The 15000-nt window shown below is 39.0% G+C and overlaps 2 protein-coding genes across 4 annotated transcripts in view; one reads left to right on the top strand and one right to left on the bottom strand.

Moving 5' to 3' along the window:
• LOC138045557 (uncharacterized) overlaps positions 1–8698 on the bottom strand; it is a 16616-nt gene extending 7918 nt beyond the window's left edge. Inside the window, exons 1-2 of one of the 3 annotated variants that reach the window (XM_068892105.1) lie at positions 8501–8698; positions 2596–2702 (exon numbers count right to left, since the gene is read on the bottom strand). In XM_068892105.1, the coding sequence (XP_068748206.1) occupies positions 2596–2661 (66 nt within the window). In that variant the 5' untranslated portion in view covers positions 2662–2702; positions 8501–8698. Of the gene's footprint in view, positions 1–2595; positions 2703–3204; positions 3357–3993; positions 4144–8500 lie in introns of those variants that run through there. The other 2 variants (XM_068892113.1, XM_068892121.1) reach the window with 2 other exon arrangements.
• The window catches only part of LOC138045590 (chordin-like protein 2), a 22607-nt gene continuing 14173 nt past the window's right edge, over positions 6567–15000 (top strand). Inside the window, exon 1 of the mRNA XM_068892150.1 lies at positions 6567–6693. The gene's annotated coding sequence lies outside the window, so the exon portion shown is untranslated. The remainder of the gene's footprint in view (positions 6694–15000) is intronic.

The following is a 15000-nucleotide window of genomic DNA, read 5'->3' as shown; positions in this document are numbered from 1 at the left end:
ATCTTGGAAACAAAAATTACTAATGCTAATTCACAATTTTGTGTTGCAAAAATACCAGGTTATACGCTTGAGCAAGTTCCATCCCCTCTGGCGTCAGGGGGTGTTAGAATGTTTATCGATGAATCGCTGAAACATCATATTTCATAAAAGACCTCTAATTATTATTATTATTATTATTATTATTATTATTATTATTTTTATTATTATAAATACATACATCAATTTACAAAAGCAAATACATAAATCAAGAAAAACACATGTTATATATACTTTAAAAATCACACACGCACCTTTGACACACTCGTACGCACACATCCACACACTCATACGATTAACAGGTACCACGCCCACGGCTCCAGCCCGCACCAAGCAATAAGACAAAGAGTTTCGTTTGGAGGTTATAATGTGAGAGGAAAAGGGGGAAGTCTTCTATCATTGGAAGAGAGAAGCGTGTCTTGCAAGTCCAGATGTACATTCTTGCAATCAAAAATAAAAACGGATGATGTCTATGATTAAATAGGTGAGGCTTCAAACCTACCAAGGATGGCGCTAATTCGGGTGAGCATTGCGGAGTTTCAAATTTCAACAACCATTCCTTAAAACTCTGCCAAAAACGGGATATTATGGTGCAGCTCCAGAAAAGGTGGACCAGTGTCTCAACTTTGCATTGACAAAAGCTACACAGCTTAGTGTTTGTCAAGTTGATTTGCTGAAGAAAGTCATTGATCGCCAATCTCCTGTGCAACAGCTTAAATTGAAAGATGCGTAGTTTGGTTATTTTAGTACACTGAAAAGGTGACTGGTAAACAGCTGCCCAATTAATCGAGTCGTTCTCTTCAATGGAGTAATCAGTGCACCATTTCTTCTGGCTGTTTATGGGATTCTTGCTTTTTCTTTCTACAAGCGTTTTGTAAATAAATCTATTTGGTTTATTTGCCTTCAGAAAGTTTTGCAAAATAAGGCCATTGCTATCATCATCATTATCATGAAGGAAATGTTCTTGGACAGTTTTGCGCAATAGCTTAATCGGTGATATTAGGCCATAGAAAGAGAGAAAACTTGGCTTGATATTGTAACGGCGTATAAGTACCAAGTTTTGTAGTATATTGGTTTATTCCCGACACGAATGAGAGAGTGAAGCCAAAGGCTCTGTGCTTGTTGGAAGAAATGCTACCCACATAGCTGATTTCCGACCATACCTGTATTATCTCTTGCAAGAAAGGGTCCGATAGCCTGAAAAAAAAAACTCTAAATCTTTTTTATGCAGATAAGCTTTAAAGAACAAATCACCACCGAAAATCTGAAGTTGCGAGTCCACAAATAATTTCCATTTAGCAAGATTTTCTAAATCAAGGTACTTCTTTAAGTAATCATTTTTCGCAGTTTTGTATTTTAAATTCCGTTCGAGATAAAATCAAAAGTAAAAAAACTTTATAATGAGGGAATTTTTTAATTTGTTCAAATGACAGCTTTAATGATGATCCTTCTTGGCCACTATTACACGGTTCCTATCGTACAAGCTCTGTGAAATCCTTTGTAACGTCTCGTATCGATTACTGTAACTGTAACTCTCTCTTATCTGGCTTCTTATCTGGCCTCCCTCAATTTCTGTTGCTAAAAGTCCAATATGTTCAAAATGCTGCAGCCAGTCTACTCACGCACTCAAATAAATACGACCACATTTCCTCGATTTTGAAAGATCTACATTGGTTGCCTATCAAGTCAAGGATTGAGTTCAAGATTTTGATCTTGACTTTTAAAGCGTATCACGAAATTGGACCCAAATATCTATCAGATTCTTTAATTAAATATACGCCTTGGAGAACACTCCGTTCCGCCAACAAGAACTTGTTAGTAAACCCTATGTATAATCTTGAGTCTTATGGAAAGCGTGCCTTTTCAATCATTGCTCCCTTACTCTGGAACAATTTACCAGATGAAATAAGAACTACAACATGCTTAAGTTCTTTTAAGAGAAGATTTAAGACCTTTTTTTTTAGCCGTTTTTCTAGACTATGATGTAATTTCTTCATGTGTTAGCAACCTTGTTGGGCGCTATTGGCTAATTATTAGAAATGGGGCAATAGAAATTTTGATTATTATTATTACTGGAATGTACTCTTTGTAAATGAATAGTGCTACGTAAGGAGTGTGTTCTCCTATTTCTATACCAAATTTCATAAACTGGTAAAAAAGCATGCACCCATGAAAACAGTTTCCCTCCCTCGTGCTCCCCTCTCTTCGCGCGCGCGCTTTCCCCTTTCCCTTCCCCTTTCTAGCGCCTGCCACGCAGGCTATGTTCCACGCGACTCGATTAGCTTTGCCGTATACGACGGTGGGTGGACACCAGTTAGTAGCGCATAAATAAAATGTTGTTGTTGTTGCTGCTGTTGAAGGAACTGTGTTGGAGGAAAGAGACTTGAAAATTAAAATAAGCGGCCGTTGAGCTTTCGAGGCAGAAGATGTTGGCCTAACCTACTTCGATTGGTATTCAAATATGGGCTCCCGATATGTTTTTTGCCTCTCCGCAGGAAGAATAGAAACTCCCACAATGTCTTGAGAAATACAAGATGATAACGATACTTTTACACTAACCTGACTCTCGAAAGAGATGGTCAAGTATACCAGTAATACGATTGTGAGCTCTTTGGACAAGTCCATCTCATCAAATTACGGTTCGGTACGACCACTCTTGTTCGACACTGAAAAAAAAAACGACTGAGGATTAAAATTGTTTTTCACATGAAGGCCAAATCAGAGATATTTAATTAGACTTTCAAAGAGAAGCAAAAGTTTGGACTTCGTAATGTCTCGTTTACTTTTTCACTGTTTAAACGTCGGTATCTCTTAAAGAGATATATATTGTTGAACTTTGCTCGTGAATTACTTCCTACAATTAACATTATTTTTTTCCAAATTGTCACACAATGGGGACATAAATTGGCAATTTTAAAGCGGTTTTCAACGAAGTGTTGAAGGCAGTTATGAGATTTTTTAGATCTTGCCGGATCGGTAAACCTTCGTGGTTGATCAGGGGTACCCAACGAGAATATAGTTCAAAACCACTTAAACTTAGCATTGTTAAACGTAGTAGTATTTCAACGGTAGATATAGGCGTATTCTTATCCCTTAAAAATTTTTCATCTGTTCGGATTTCCTAGCTGAAAGTCTAGTGATCCGAAAATTATAGGGATCAAAACTTACCTTTTCAAAAATTTCAGCCAGAAAAAAGGCTTCCGAAAATTCTAGGTGACCTTTTTAGGGTAAAATCCGTTAAAAATGGGCAATTATACCAAATTTCAGATGCTCGAAAATCCTAGGAGAGGCAGGCAAGCAAGAAATTTAAATTTTACAACAAATGTTCAGAAAATTCTAGATCTCAAATCGTCTTCCGAACAGATGTTTTCCAAAAATTGACGTTGGGTGCCCCTGATTGATTGGTTGGAAAAATCTGACGTCACGTTTTCAGCCAATCACAGGTTAAAGCAAGACCAATTGTGATTGGCTTGCGTGCATTTTCGCGCGCTTGGAGCTCGAACCAACTGCGTTCACTTGCTTCGCGAGGTGACTGGCTTATTCGCCACACCGCTGAAAAAGACGTCAATTTTGATCTCTTTAGCGCTTCTCTTCTTGTAGTTATATAAATGTACTTTTAAATTCAAAATATACCGATATATCATTGCATCCATAAAGTGTATATTTGTCCCAAATTGGCATTCTAGTCTTAGTGGTGCGAGTATAATAACTGTTGTCATCGATCCATTTTGATGGCCCAGTTTTAGTGCTGTAGATCAGCGCTGGATGATCCTGATCGCTTGTTGTAAGGTCATTCCCGACATTTGTCGAGCGCACTCGGAATATTTCCGAGTCTAGCAATTCAATATTAATAAGGATCTCATCGCCAACAATTTCGGCCACAGTTTTTCCGCGTTATATTCATGAGAAATCACTTAGCATACTCGAACAAACGGGGAAATATGAAACTCGGCTTACCTTTGTTTTTTAAAGCCGAAGCTTGAACCAAAGATCGTGGTCTATGTTGACAACTTTTCTCACAATGAAAGCTTGTTAGTTACTTTAGCACATTTTTAATTAATTTTGTTTTGTTAATGCGCATTCGTCTTACAAACACTTCTGTTAATCTGAAACAAATGCAGTTTCTCTTTTTACCTAAATAGCCTGTTAAACATCCTCTGTTATTAAATCAGTACCTTGTCAAACTGTTTGCCATCTTAAAATAAATTGTGAAACTATTAATAACGAAAGCCGGATTTGAGCTTTGTTTGTGTTCGATTTCAAATTAGAATTCATAGTCCATTTACACAGGTTGACAGATGGTGTCATATACACTAGTTATTGCAACTCTTCCTCAAAACAAGGATAAAATATATAATTTTCTTGTTAAACTGATATGATACTTATGAAAGTTGATAAATTTATATCAACATAGTTTACGGCGGGCACGTGATTCGAGAATTCGAAAGAGCCCGTGATAGCGAGAAAAATTCAGATAAGCGAAACTAACAGAACTAAAACATTAAGACAGAGTTAACCTGGCATAGAGGGGACGAAACAGGACGAAACGTAACCCCGCCCGAAGACAGGACAAATTCTCAAAAGTAAGTCCCGGACTAATAGGCAGACAAAAAATATTTACCACTGGTCTGTCATCGACAGAAAATAGAGATTAGCCATGGACGTTCATATTAGACTCTTTATAGAGCTAAAGAAAAAAGAAATGAACCCATGTAACAGTCAATACAGTAATTTGAACTCAAACTGTGCTTCTTAGAGCCTAACTGAATACAAACTCGGAGTGTCGCGAGCATTGATCGGTATCTGTCTTTCTTCTTGGCTGACCCAATTCCTTGTTCCAGTACCTTGGTGAAAAACAGTCGGCCTGAAACCCGTCCTCGTATGATGTAAGGTTTCACACGGTTTTCCTTCGCGAATTCACATTAGAACGGAAAGCTCATTAGACGAGTAATGAGGCGAGCCAGCCCGGTTAGGCGGGCTGGCCCGGTAAAAGGGCTTAAGTGTTTATATGGACGATTCCAGCCTGGTTTACCGGGATGAATTTCAGGTTTTTGTTTACGTGCCTTGTAACCGTCAAAGTTCATTTTAGCTCTAGCAAGTACGGAATAGCATTTTAAAACAATGCATGCAAAACCCAAGCGTCATGACAATTTTTCATCCCGGTAAACCGGGTTGAAACGTTTATATGAGAATTTTTCAGCACGACTTGCCGAGATCTCGGCAAGCGAGCCAGCCTGCCTTCTCATATAAATGAACCGAGATTTTAACAAAGAAAACAGGCATTAGCCGAGATCACGGCAAGGCGGGCCAGCTGGGGCCCGTTTCTCGAAAGTCCCGAAACTTTACGGGCCATTTTCGGGTGTCGCAGTTCCTTTTGTATCTCAAGAACGGAGAGGATTTACGTCGTCAAACTTCACAGTCCTTTTTCTTTTTGTTCCCTTAAAAGCATTTCAAAAGATGGGCTTTCCAAAACAAGTGGTTGGCAGTTTCACAAATGGCTTTTCGGGCCCGAAAAGTTTTCGGGACTTCGAGAAACGGGCCCGAACTACTTGCAGAATAAGACATCACGTCTCATCACATTCGACGCACGTATAGAAAGTCTAAAAATAAAATAACAATGTTTAAGAATCTTGATCTTTCTCGAGTATCACATTCGACGCACTTATAGAAAGTGTAAAAATAAAATAACAATGTTTAAGAACCATGATTTTTTTTTCTCGAGTATCACATTCGACGCACGTATTTTATAGAAAGTGTAAAAATAAAATAACAATGTTTAAGAATCTTGATTTTTTTCCCTCGAGTATCACATTCGCCGCACTTATAGAAAGTGTAAAAATAAAATAACAATGTTTAAGAACCATGATTTTTTTTTCTCGAGTATCACATTCGACGCACGTATTTTATAGAAAGTGTAAAAATAAAATAACAATGTTTAAGAACCATGATTTTTTTTTCTCGAGTATCACATTCGACGCACGTATTTTATAGAAAGTGTAAAAATAAAATAACAATGTTTAAGAATCTTGAACATAGTTATTTTATTTTTACACTCTCTATACGTGCGTCGAATGTGATACTCGAGACGTGATGTCTTATTCTGCAAGTAGTTCTAGTTATTCAAACGCATTCCTAGCCTCGGCAATTACTATTTCTTTAAGAGGCCCCAGCCCGCCTAACCGGGTTGGCTCGCCTCATATAAACAGGCCCTTAGCGGGCCGTCTGGACCGGTTCTCGTCCATTCGTATGAATACGTTTGTTTTGGTTTCCATAACATAAGGCCTTGCTCGGTAAGAACAACGTTAATTAATAAATCGTTGTTGGCGGCTGCCTACGCACAGTGATGTTTTGGTAGAGCTATGGTAACCAAAATGTCAGGAGTAAAAACAATATATCTTCCCCTTCCTTACAACTATATTTCCTTTAATAAATTCTCAACCTCGGATAATGCATTTCGCGTGCTCTGATTGGTTCACTCAATCACGGTTATCAGCTCATATACCTTAGTTTGACCTTATATGGTAAATGATTGCGCTTAGCGTTGCTGAACTAAAAACGTTTACGCCAGAAAGCGAAATTTCTTTCGGTATAAAGCAAAAGAAAAACGTTTTTGTGGAAAGTTTGGATCACTTTCGAAGCTTAGAGATACGCGAAAAGGTAAGAAATGTTTTTGTGATGAGCCTGCGTCTGTCTGACCACGAGGTATTACACAACATCGCATCTTCATCAACTTTTTTCGATTTCACTAGGATTTTCTCGCTTTTTTCGCTCGTATTTCGTACTTCTAAACTTTTGGAGATTAAGGAATTTAATAAAACAATTATTCCATTCGCGCTTGTTGGATATGAGACTGGTTATAGCCAACGAGGCGCGTAGCGCCTCGCTGGCTATTTACCATCTCATATCCAACGCGCGCTCATGGAATAATTGTTAAATACCCGACAAGGCATCTACCGGAGCAAAGTCCTAATTATGCAAAATTGAGGTCCTCGTTTCACCGACTACCAATTTCAGTGGGCAATTTAGCATTTAGCGAAGCAAAGCGGATGTCCGGGCCAAATTGTCAGGAGCCGTCGGAGATAAGATCTGTCTCAGCGACAGATCGTAGTTCCGTCAATTAGGCAGGCAAGTTGGCAAGTATTTAGTGAACGCATTGCTAGAAACCGGAAAAATATCTGTCTCACTTGACAGAGCGATATCTGCTTTATTTTTCAGGACTTATTTCTGTACAAAGCCTTTGTTTCGTTTCGCCGAGTACCGTCTTCCGATGCAGACTTCTGGTGTATTAATATTTAACTTGCATTCACGTCGGCATAAACAGTTTTACTCATTCAAAGATTCAGTCTCAAGTTCATGGGTATATTCCTGAAATGAACCATACAAACAAACAATACATGTATACAAACAAGAAGAATAAAGATGGTGCCATCGGGACACCAGAATGTGTGCGCCTGCGCAGACTAAATGTTCGAACAAAGGGTACACTGAAATGTATCGGTTCCTCTGGACACTGTCTGTGGCTCAGTGGTGTACCATATGAGAAAGCTCCTTGCCCCACACTTCTCACTGAACTGAATGTCTCCGAAAAACGGACAGGCCCCAGCCCATATGTGACAGATGACGCCTTTCTTAATCCAATCAAATCTCTATCCTGGCCTTGTCGCGTTGTTCTTGTTCACGTTTGCGAGCACTATAACCTTTGAAAGTGCACCTAACCACTAAAGTTTTACTTAAGCAAAAGTTAAAAATCAAACATATATTTATCTTTACTTTTTAATGTGCCTCATAAGGTATGTAAGACAAAGATACTGGCAATCGTTTGTGCCACGGCCGAGGCAGTGAGAAATATGGGCCTATTCCTTCGATGACGTCATAAACTACTTTGCATAGTTAGACCGCAAAGTTTGCGCATGCGCATTTGCTTAAGAGATAAAATAACAAATGAAACTCTGCATTCTTCTGTTCTCAAAAGTTTATATGCAAGTTTCCAGGCAACAAGAGAAAGGACAACTGAAAAGAAATCAGCACCCTCCCCCCCCCCCCTCCCCCTCTCCTCACCTTCCTCCCCAAGACAGGACCTTTCGTTCTAGTTACAATTTTTTTACTTCATGTTCCGAGATGTTATCTCAACAAGACTCTATTTAACGGCTTGTTTGGTTCGTTTGGTTCTCTGGATTGATCATCTGAGTACCTAACCCACCTCAAAGGATGTGCTGTTTCTTGCTTTGTTTACTTTAGTTTCCATTTCCCATGTCCTTTTTAATTGCTTTTTTCTTTTCCTTTTTATCATCTAAAATGATTGCGCTGTCGACAGAATATACCACAAACCCCGTAGCCTTGCGACTAATGGTTAAAAATCATTGTAATGCATAACACTCCACCGATAAACCACGCCATGTTGGAATGCCTTCGCGCAGCTTCTTTGACCAACTATATATTGACATCAAATAGAACGCTTTCTTACCTGAGAGAAATTTCATTAGAGTTTTTGAGTACCAACGCTGTGAGACATGCTGTTTATCGCAAGTAAAGTATTGTGTACATGGGCAACTGTCCAATCTTAAATTAAGCTTATCTTGCCTTCTCGGACAACTGACGATGAAGCACGAGAGCAAAACTAACGAGACAATAGGGGAAAACTCTGAAAGCTTATAAGCAGCGTCTTCAGATCCTCAAGACAGGAGTTGCTTTTATTGGCCAGTGATGGCTTATTTACGAAAACACCACTAAAACTGACTCAACTAATGGAAGAACAAACAATATAAAGTGCTCGAGTTCCTTCTGAGTCAATATACATAAAGAAAACTTAAATGCCATTTTAGTTCCGATTTCAGTTTTACCATCTTTACTAGTGCCTTCTTTGGGGCTGTTGTCCGACATTTCTTGCCACGAAAATCACGAAAACCAAGGTAGGAGGAATATTCGTAGCTTTTCCACGTTGTCTATACACGTAATCTCATGTTTTCGGAAAATGATCCTTCATGCCTACTTTCTTTTACCTTTAAATCGATCGAGAGTAATTTCCTAACTTTTAGTGCTAAGTGGTGCTAATGTTGACCTTCTATCGTAGCATATATGTAAACTTTACAATGTAACGCGTTTGAGGGTCTGGCAAACATTGGGTAAAGATTTTGAAGAAGTTTAAGCTTTTTCAGTCATTTTATGATCATGACTGCGTACCGGTGACTCAGTTGATTGAGAACCGGGCCGTCATGCGGGAGGTCGTGAGTTCAACTCCGGCTGGACCAACACTAAGGGTCTTTAAATAATTGAGGAGAAAATGATGCCTTTGTAATGACATCTGCAAACGGTTAGACTCGCCTATCTTCTCGGATAAGGGCGATAAACCGTTGGCCCCGTCTCACAACCCTTCAATGTTCATAAACCTGTGGGACACAAAAGAAGTCACGGCACACTATTCGTAGTGTGGGCATGTAATTCCCGGTGTTGTGGTGAGTCTCTTGTGCTGTATCATGGTCGGGAAGGTAAATGCTCTAGCTAAACCAAGCTACTCTAAAATCCGAGGGTAAATAAAGATATATGACATGATAGCATTGTAACTATAACTACCCTAGAGAGAAGTGTGGTGTTCAAAAAAACCTGACCAGTTGCAGACGTTTCGAAAGCCTTAAGGACGTTCGCGCGAAAATTTTCTAACATTGATTTTTTCCCTGCAAATTTCACCATTGAAAGATAATGAGTTAGTGATGTCAGAAATGTGAAAAAATGGGGGATCACAAACTTCGTTTTGAAGAGAACTTGCCCGGAGGAACACTCTAAATCTGAAAAAATCCGGCTTCTTTATCGAATAAGGCCACAGTGTCTGTAAGCCCAAAAATATTGCAATTACATCTTTGAAGTGAAATGTTCTCTACCAAACTTTGTTTAAGGGGACCCATCAAGTGAATTTAGTTAACTTTTGAGGTTCCGTAAAGAACAATTTCGCATTTAGCGACCAAAGTTTCATGCGCCTTGCAGCCGCAAGATGGCAGGATTCCCTGTCCCGAGGACAAAAATCTTGAAATTTTTTAAACTTCCCGCATTGATTTTTTGTTCATTTTTGGACGATGAGGAGATAATTGTAAATAAAATCTGTTTCTGAAAAGAAATTAGGGGTCACCGAACATCCAAGATCGTTGAATCCAAGCAAAGCTATAGCAATGGCCACCTGCCCTATGATTGACATTTTAGTACTTAGCGCGCGCGCTCGATGCATGAAGTGGCATGTGAATTTGCGTGCGCTGTAAGGATGCGCAGTAGCAATGGGCGCGAACGTCCTTAAATCAAATCTGGAACCTATATTCATGAGCTCCCTATTAAATGCTTAAATTACCCACTTTAGGGCCGCTTAACCTTAGAAAATTTTATCCACTCTCGATAACTCGGTTCTTGAGTTCTCCAGCCCAAGTGACCCATTCGACTGGTTATGAATTAGCTTCAGCTACTTATAATTACTTCGCTCATATTTGGATAAGAAAGAAAAATTTCAGGAACCACAAATTGGTCCCTTTTAATGACACAATAGTCTTTTCTGATTGAATCTAAGTTATTAAGCTCTCGTCAAGAATTTTTTCAATGATATTAGGACTCTAGTTAACCGAATTTCCGAAGCAGGATTAGAATTCAATATAAGCGAACTCCTAGACGGTTGTTCTGTGCTACGATAACATGAGCTTATCAGTGGGCCGATTTATGTTGTCATTTATCTGACTGTATTTACCAAAACCCTCAATTTTCATTGTTAAGCTCGTAATCATATCTCACAACTAGTCATGCAACTCCCTCTTTTTGCGAGCACTATAACCTTTAAAAGTGCACCTAACCACTAAAGTTTTACTTAAGCAAACGTTAAAAATCAAACATATATTTATCTTTACTTTTTAATGTGCCTCATAAGGTATGTAAGACAAAGATGCTGGCAATCGTTTGTGGCACGGCTGAGGCAGTGAGAAATATGGGCCTATTCCTTCGATGACGTCATAAACTACTTTGCATAGTTAGACTGCAAAGTTTGCGCATGCGCATTTGCTTAAGAGATAAAGTAACAAATGAAACTCTGCCTTCTTCTGTTCTCAAAAGTTTATATGCAAGTTGCCAGGCACCAAGAAAAAGGACAACTGAAAAAAAATCAGCACCCTCCCCCCCCCCCCCCTCTCCTCACCTTCCTCCCCAAGACAGGACCTTTCGTTCTAGTTGCAATTTTTTTACTTCATGTTCCGAGATGTTATCTCAACAAAACTCTATTTACCGGCTTTTTTTGTTCGTTTGGTTCTCTGGATTGATCATCTGAGTACCTAACCCACCTCAAAGGATGTGCTGTTTCTTGCTTTGTTCACTTTAGTTTCCATTTCCCATGTCCTTTTTAACTGCTTTTTTCTTTTCATTTTTTCATCTATAATGATTGCGCTGTCGACAGAACATACCACAAATCCCGAAGCTTTGCATCTAATGGTTAAAAATCATTGTAATGCGTAACACTCCACCGATAAACCACGCCATGTTGGAATGCCTTCGCGCAGCTTCTTTGACCAACTATCTATTGACATCAAATAGAACGCTTTCTTAGCTGAGAGAAATTTCATTAGAGTTTTTGAGTACCAACGCTGTGAGACATGCTGCATGTTTATCGCAAGTAAAGTATTGTGTACATGGGCAACTGTCCAATCTTCGATTAAGCTTATCTTGCCTTCTCGGACAACTGACGATGAAGCATGAGAGCAAAACTAACGAGACAATAGGGGAAAACTCTGAAAGCTTATAAGCAGCGTCTTCAGATCCTCAAGACAGGAGTTGTTTTTATTGGTCGGTGATGCCTTATTTACGAAAACACCACTAAAACTGACTTAACTAATGGAAGAACAAACAATATAGAGTGCTCGAGTTCCGTCTGAGTCAATATACATAAAGAAAACTTAAATGCCATTTTAGTTTCGATTTCAGTTTTACCTTCTTTACTAGTGCTTTCTTTGGGCTGTTGTCCGACATTTCTTGTCACGAAAATCACGAAAACCAAGGTAGGAGGAATATTCGTAGCTTTTTTATCACTTTTCCACGCTGTCTATACACGTAATCTCATGTTTTCGGAAAATGATCCTTCATGCCTACTTTTTTTTACCTTTAAATCGATCGAGAGTAATTTCCTAACTTTTAGTGCTAAGTGGTGCTAATGTTGACCTTCTATCGTATCTCGTAGCATATATGTAAACTTTACAATGTGACGCTTTTGATTGTCTGGCAAACATTGGGTAAAGATTTTGAAGAAGTTTAAGCTTTTTCAGTCATTCATGATCATGACCGCGTACCGGTGACTCAGTTGATTGAGCACCGGGCCGTCATGCGGCAGGTCGTGAGTTCAACTCCGGCTGGACCAACACTAAGGGTCTTTAAATAATTGAGGAGAAAATGATGCCTTTGTAATGACATCTGCAAATGGTTAGACTCACCTATATTCTCGGATAAGGACGATAAACCGTTGGCCCCGTCTCACAACCCTTCAATGTTCATAAACCTGTGGGACGCAAAAGAACTCACGGCACACACCATGTAGTGTGGGCATGTAATTCCTGGTGTTGTGGTGTGTCTTCTGTGGTGTATCAGGGTCGGGAAGATAAATGCTCTAGCTACACCAAGCTACTCTAAAATCCGAGGGTAAATAAAGATATATGACATGATAGCATTGTAACTATATAACTACCCTAGAGAGAAGTGTGGTGTTCAATTGAACCTGACCAGTTGCAGACGTTTCGAAAGCCTTAAATCAAATCTGAAACCTATATTCATGAGTCATTTATCTGACTTTATTTACCAAAACTCTCAATTTTCATTGTTAAGCTGGTAATCATACCTCACAACTAGTCAACCCCCTATTTTTGAATCAATACACAACTCCTTTAGGGTAGCAACAACAAGACAGTAAATTGAGAAAATACACGAATTATTTTACCCTTATCAAATTTTAATTCCGACTAAAACCTGGCAGTTATTCCTCTTAATGTCTTGGACAGACACTGTCAGATAACTTTACATTTAGAAGTTAAGAAAGTAACGTAAAGCTGAACAGCAAATGTGGCAGTAAAACTGAAAACGTTTTATTTCGTAGTTGATGCATTACCGTATATTGTACTATATTCCTATTTAACTTCAAAAATGATTTCCTGATTCTTGGTCTTTCAAGGGCTAGATTGGCTGGTGCAAGTTAGTTTTGACTTGTGTGGATAATAATTCATCTAAATAAATAGTAGTTGAACAATAGCTCCTAGTATACGTACGCCAACTGGATGCAGTCCACTTAGCAAAAAATTCCTGTTTGATCTAATCTAAATTCCAGATGTCAAACAAATCCTTTTTTCTTCTCGTTCTTGCTTGAGTGACAATCCAGGAGCTACGGTAACCGTACGAATGGATCAAAAAAACTTTTTTATTCGAATATTACGTAAAATCGAAAACAGCGTTCCAAGAAGTCCAGCGGATTCTGTACCGAAATTACGGAAGCCCGACACAAAAATTCTCACGATTCGATATCGCAGATTTTTTATCTTTGTTAGTTGAATGTTTCTAATTTAAATTTTCTTTATTGGATGTTCCTCATTGACCTCTCGGGTCGCGTTAAGTGTTTACTTTTCTTGCCACAAGTGCTGTCTGGTAATCCTTGAGTACTCTCTCCTTGCAAATCAAACACTTACCCTGATACTCAGAGACGAACGTGTGATTTTTGTCTGGCTATTTTCTTTGGAAAATTTCTCATACTCCGCGGTTTGGGAATGCGTGGATAAGTGTACCGGAAAAACGTTTTTGCGTAGGTGACCTAGCAACTACTAGTGCACGAAAGCTGGACGGCGTGCGGTTTTCCTCCATTGAACCGTACGTTCTATTGGTTGTTTGCTCGTTACGTCATCGCTGCAATTTTTAATGACGCAAACAGTAAGTGTCGCTATCCAGCATTTATACATTTCACCATTATTAAAGAGCTTTAGGAAAGACAAAGGCGACGGCAACGAGAACGTCACTTTTGTTCATCTCTTTGCCGTCGTCAGCAAAACAACGACTTGAAATATCTAACTTTGAGGTTTTATGAAGAACTTCAGCACTTAAGGATAAATTTTTAATTTTCTCCCCTAAACTAAGCGCCGCTCATAACAATTTCATTCCTGGGGAATCCGTTTAATAAACACAGGATCGACCTGATATAACCGTCATCTCTTCTGAAAAATCAACCTGAAAATCGAATTTAACGAGAGCATTATACAATCGCAATTGAAATGTGGCCTGCTTTCAAAATAACAACACAGTAAATTTTAAAAAGACAATAGAGAGATTTAGCATGGCTGAAATTTGCGTCTTGCCAAAAATCAAAGTGCCCTATTTGATTTTACGAAATTTCTTACCTGTTATCCACAGGTATGAAGAAACGTCTCCAGAGAGAATTCTTATACTTTCATGACAAGAAGGCCGGAACCGCCGCGGCGGCTTACCTTTTGTCGCTTCATGTAAAAGCGAGCTAAATCTCCCTAATGTAGGAAGACTGGGAACGTGCGCGCTACGGAATGAGAATGCAGAATTTTTTTCCTTCAGAATTAAGCACCAGTTTACGATCGTTTGTATGACCGGGTCAAAAATGTTTCAACAAAAGCGATACAAAAGTCTGACAATGCTGAATTTGAACTAAGTTACGTGGAAACGAAGTGAAAGCCGCCAATGACCTTTTTTACTTAACAAGTCGATTAGAAAGTTGGAAAACAAACAATATGTCTCGTCGTTAAAGAAACGAATTATACCTAGAAAAACTTTTATTGTTCTTTCCGTGGGCCTTTGACTGTTTGATTCGGCTGGCATGAATACTAGATTCTAGTATCTCACATTTTCAGAAAGTAGTAGATTCCCCGGCTGCACTGCATAAAGTAAGAGGACCACAGATTCAACAGATTTGACCGTCGATTTTTCAAGGCAAGGTAAGTTAAATCGTTT

This window comes from Montipora capricornis, chromosome 1 (genome assembly GCF_036669925.1).
Source record: "Montipora capricornis isolate CH-2021 chromosome 1, ASM3666992v2, whole genome shotgun sequence".
NCBI classification, from domain to species: Eukaryota; Metazoa; Cnidaria; class Anthozoa; order Scleractinia; family Acroporidae; genus Montipora; species Montipora capricornis.
This window is presented reverse-complemented; position numbering and strand designations above follow the sequence as displayed.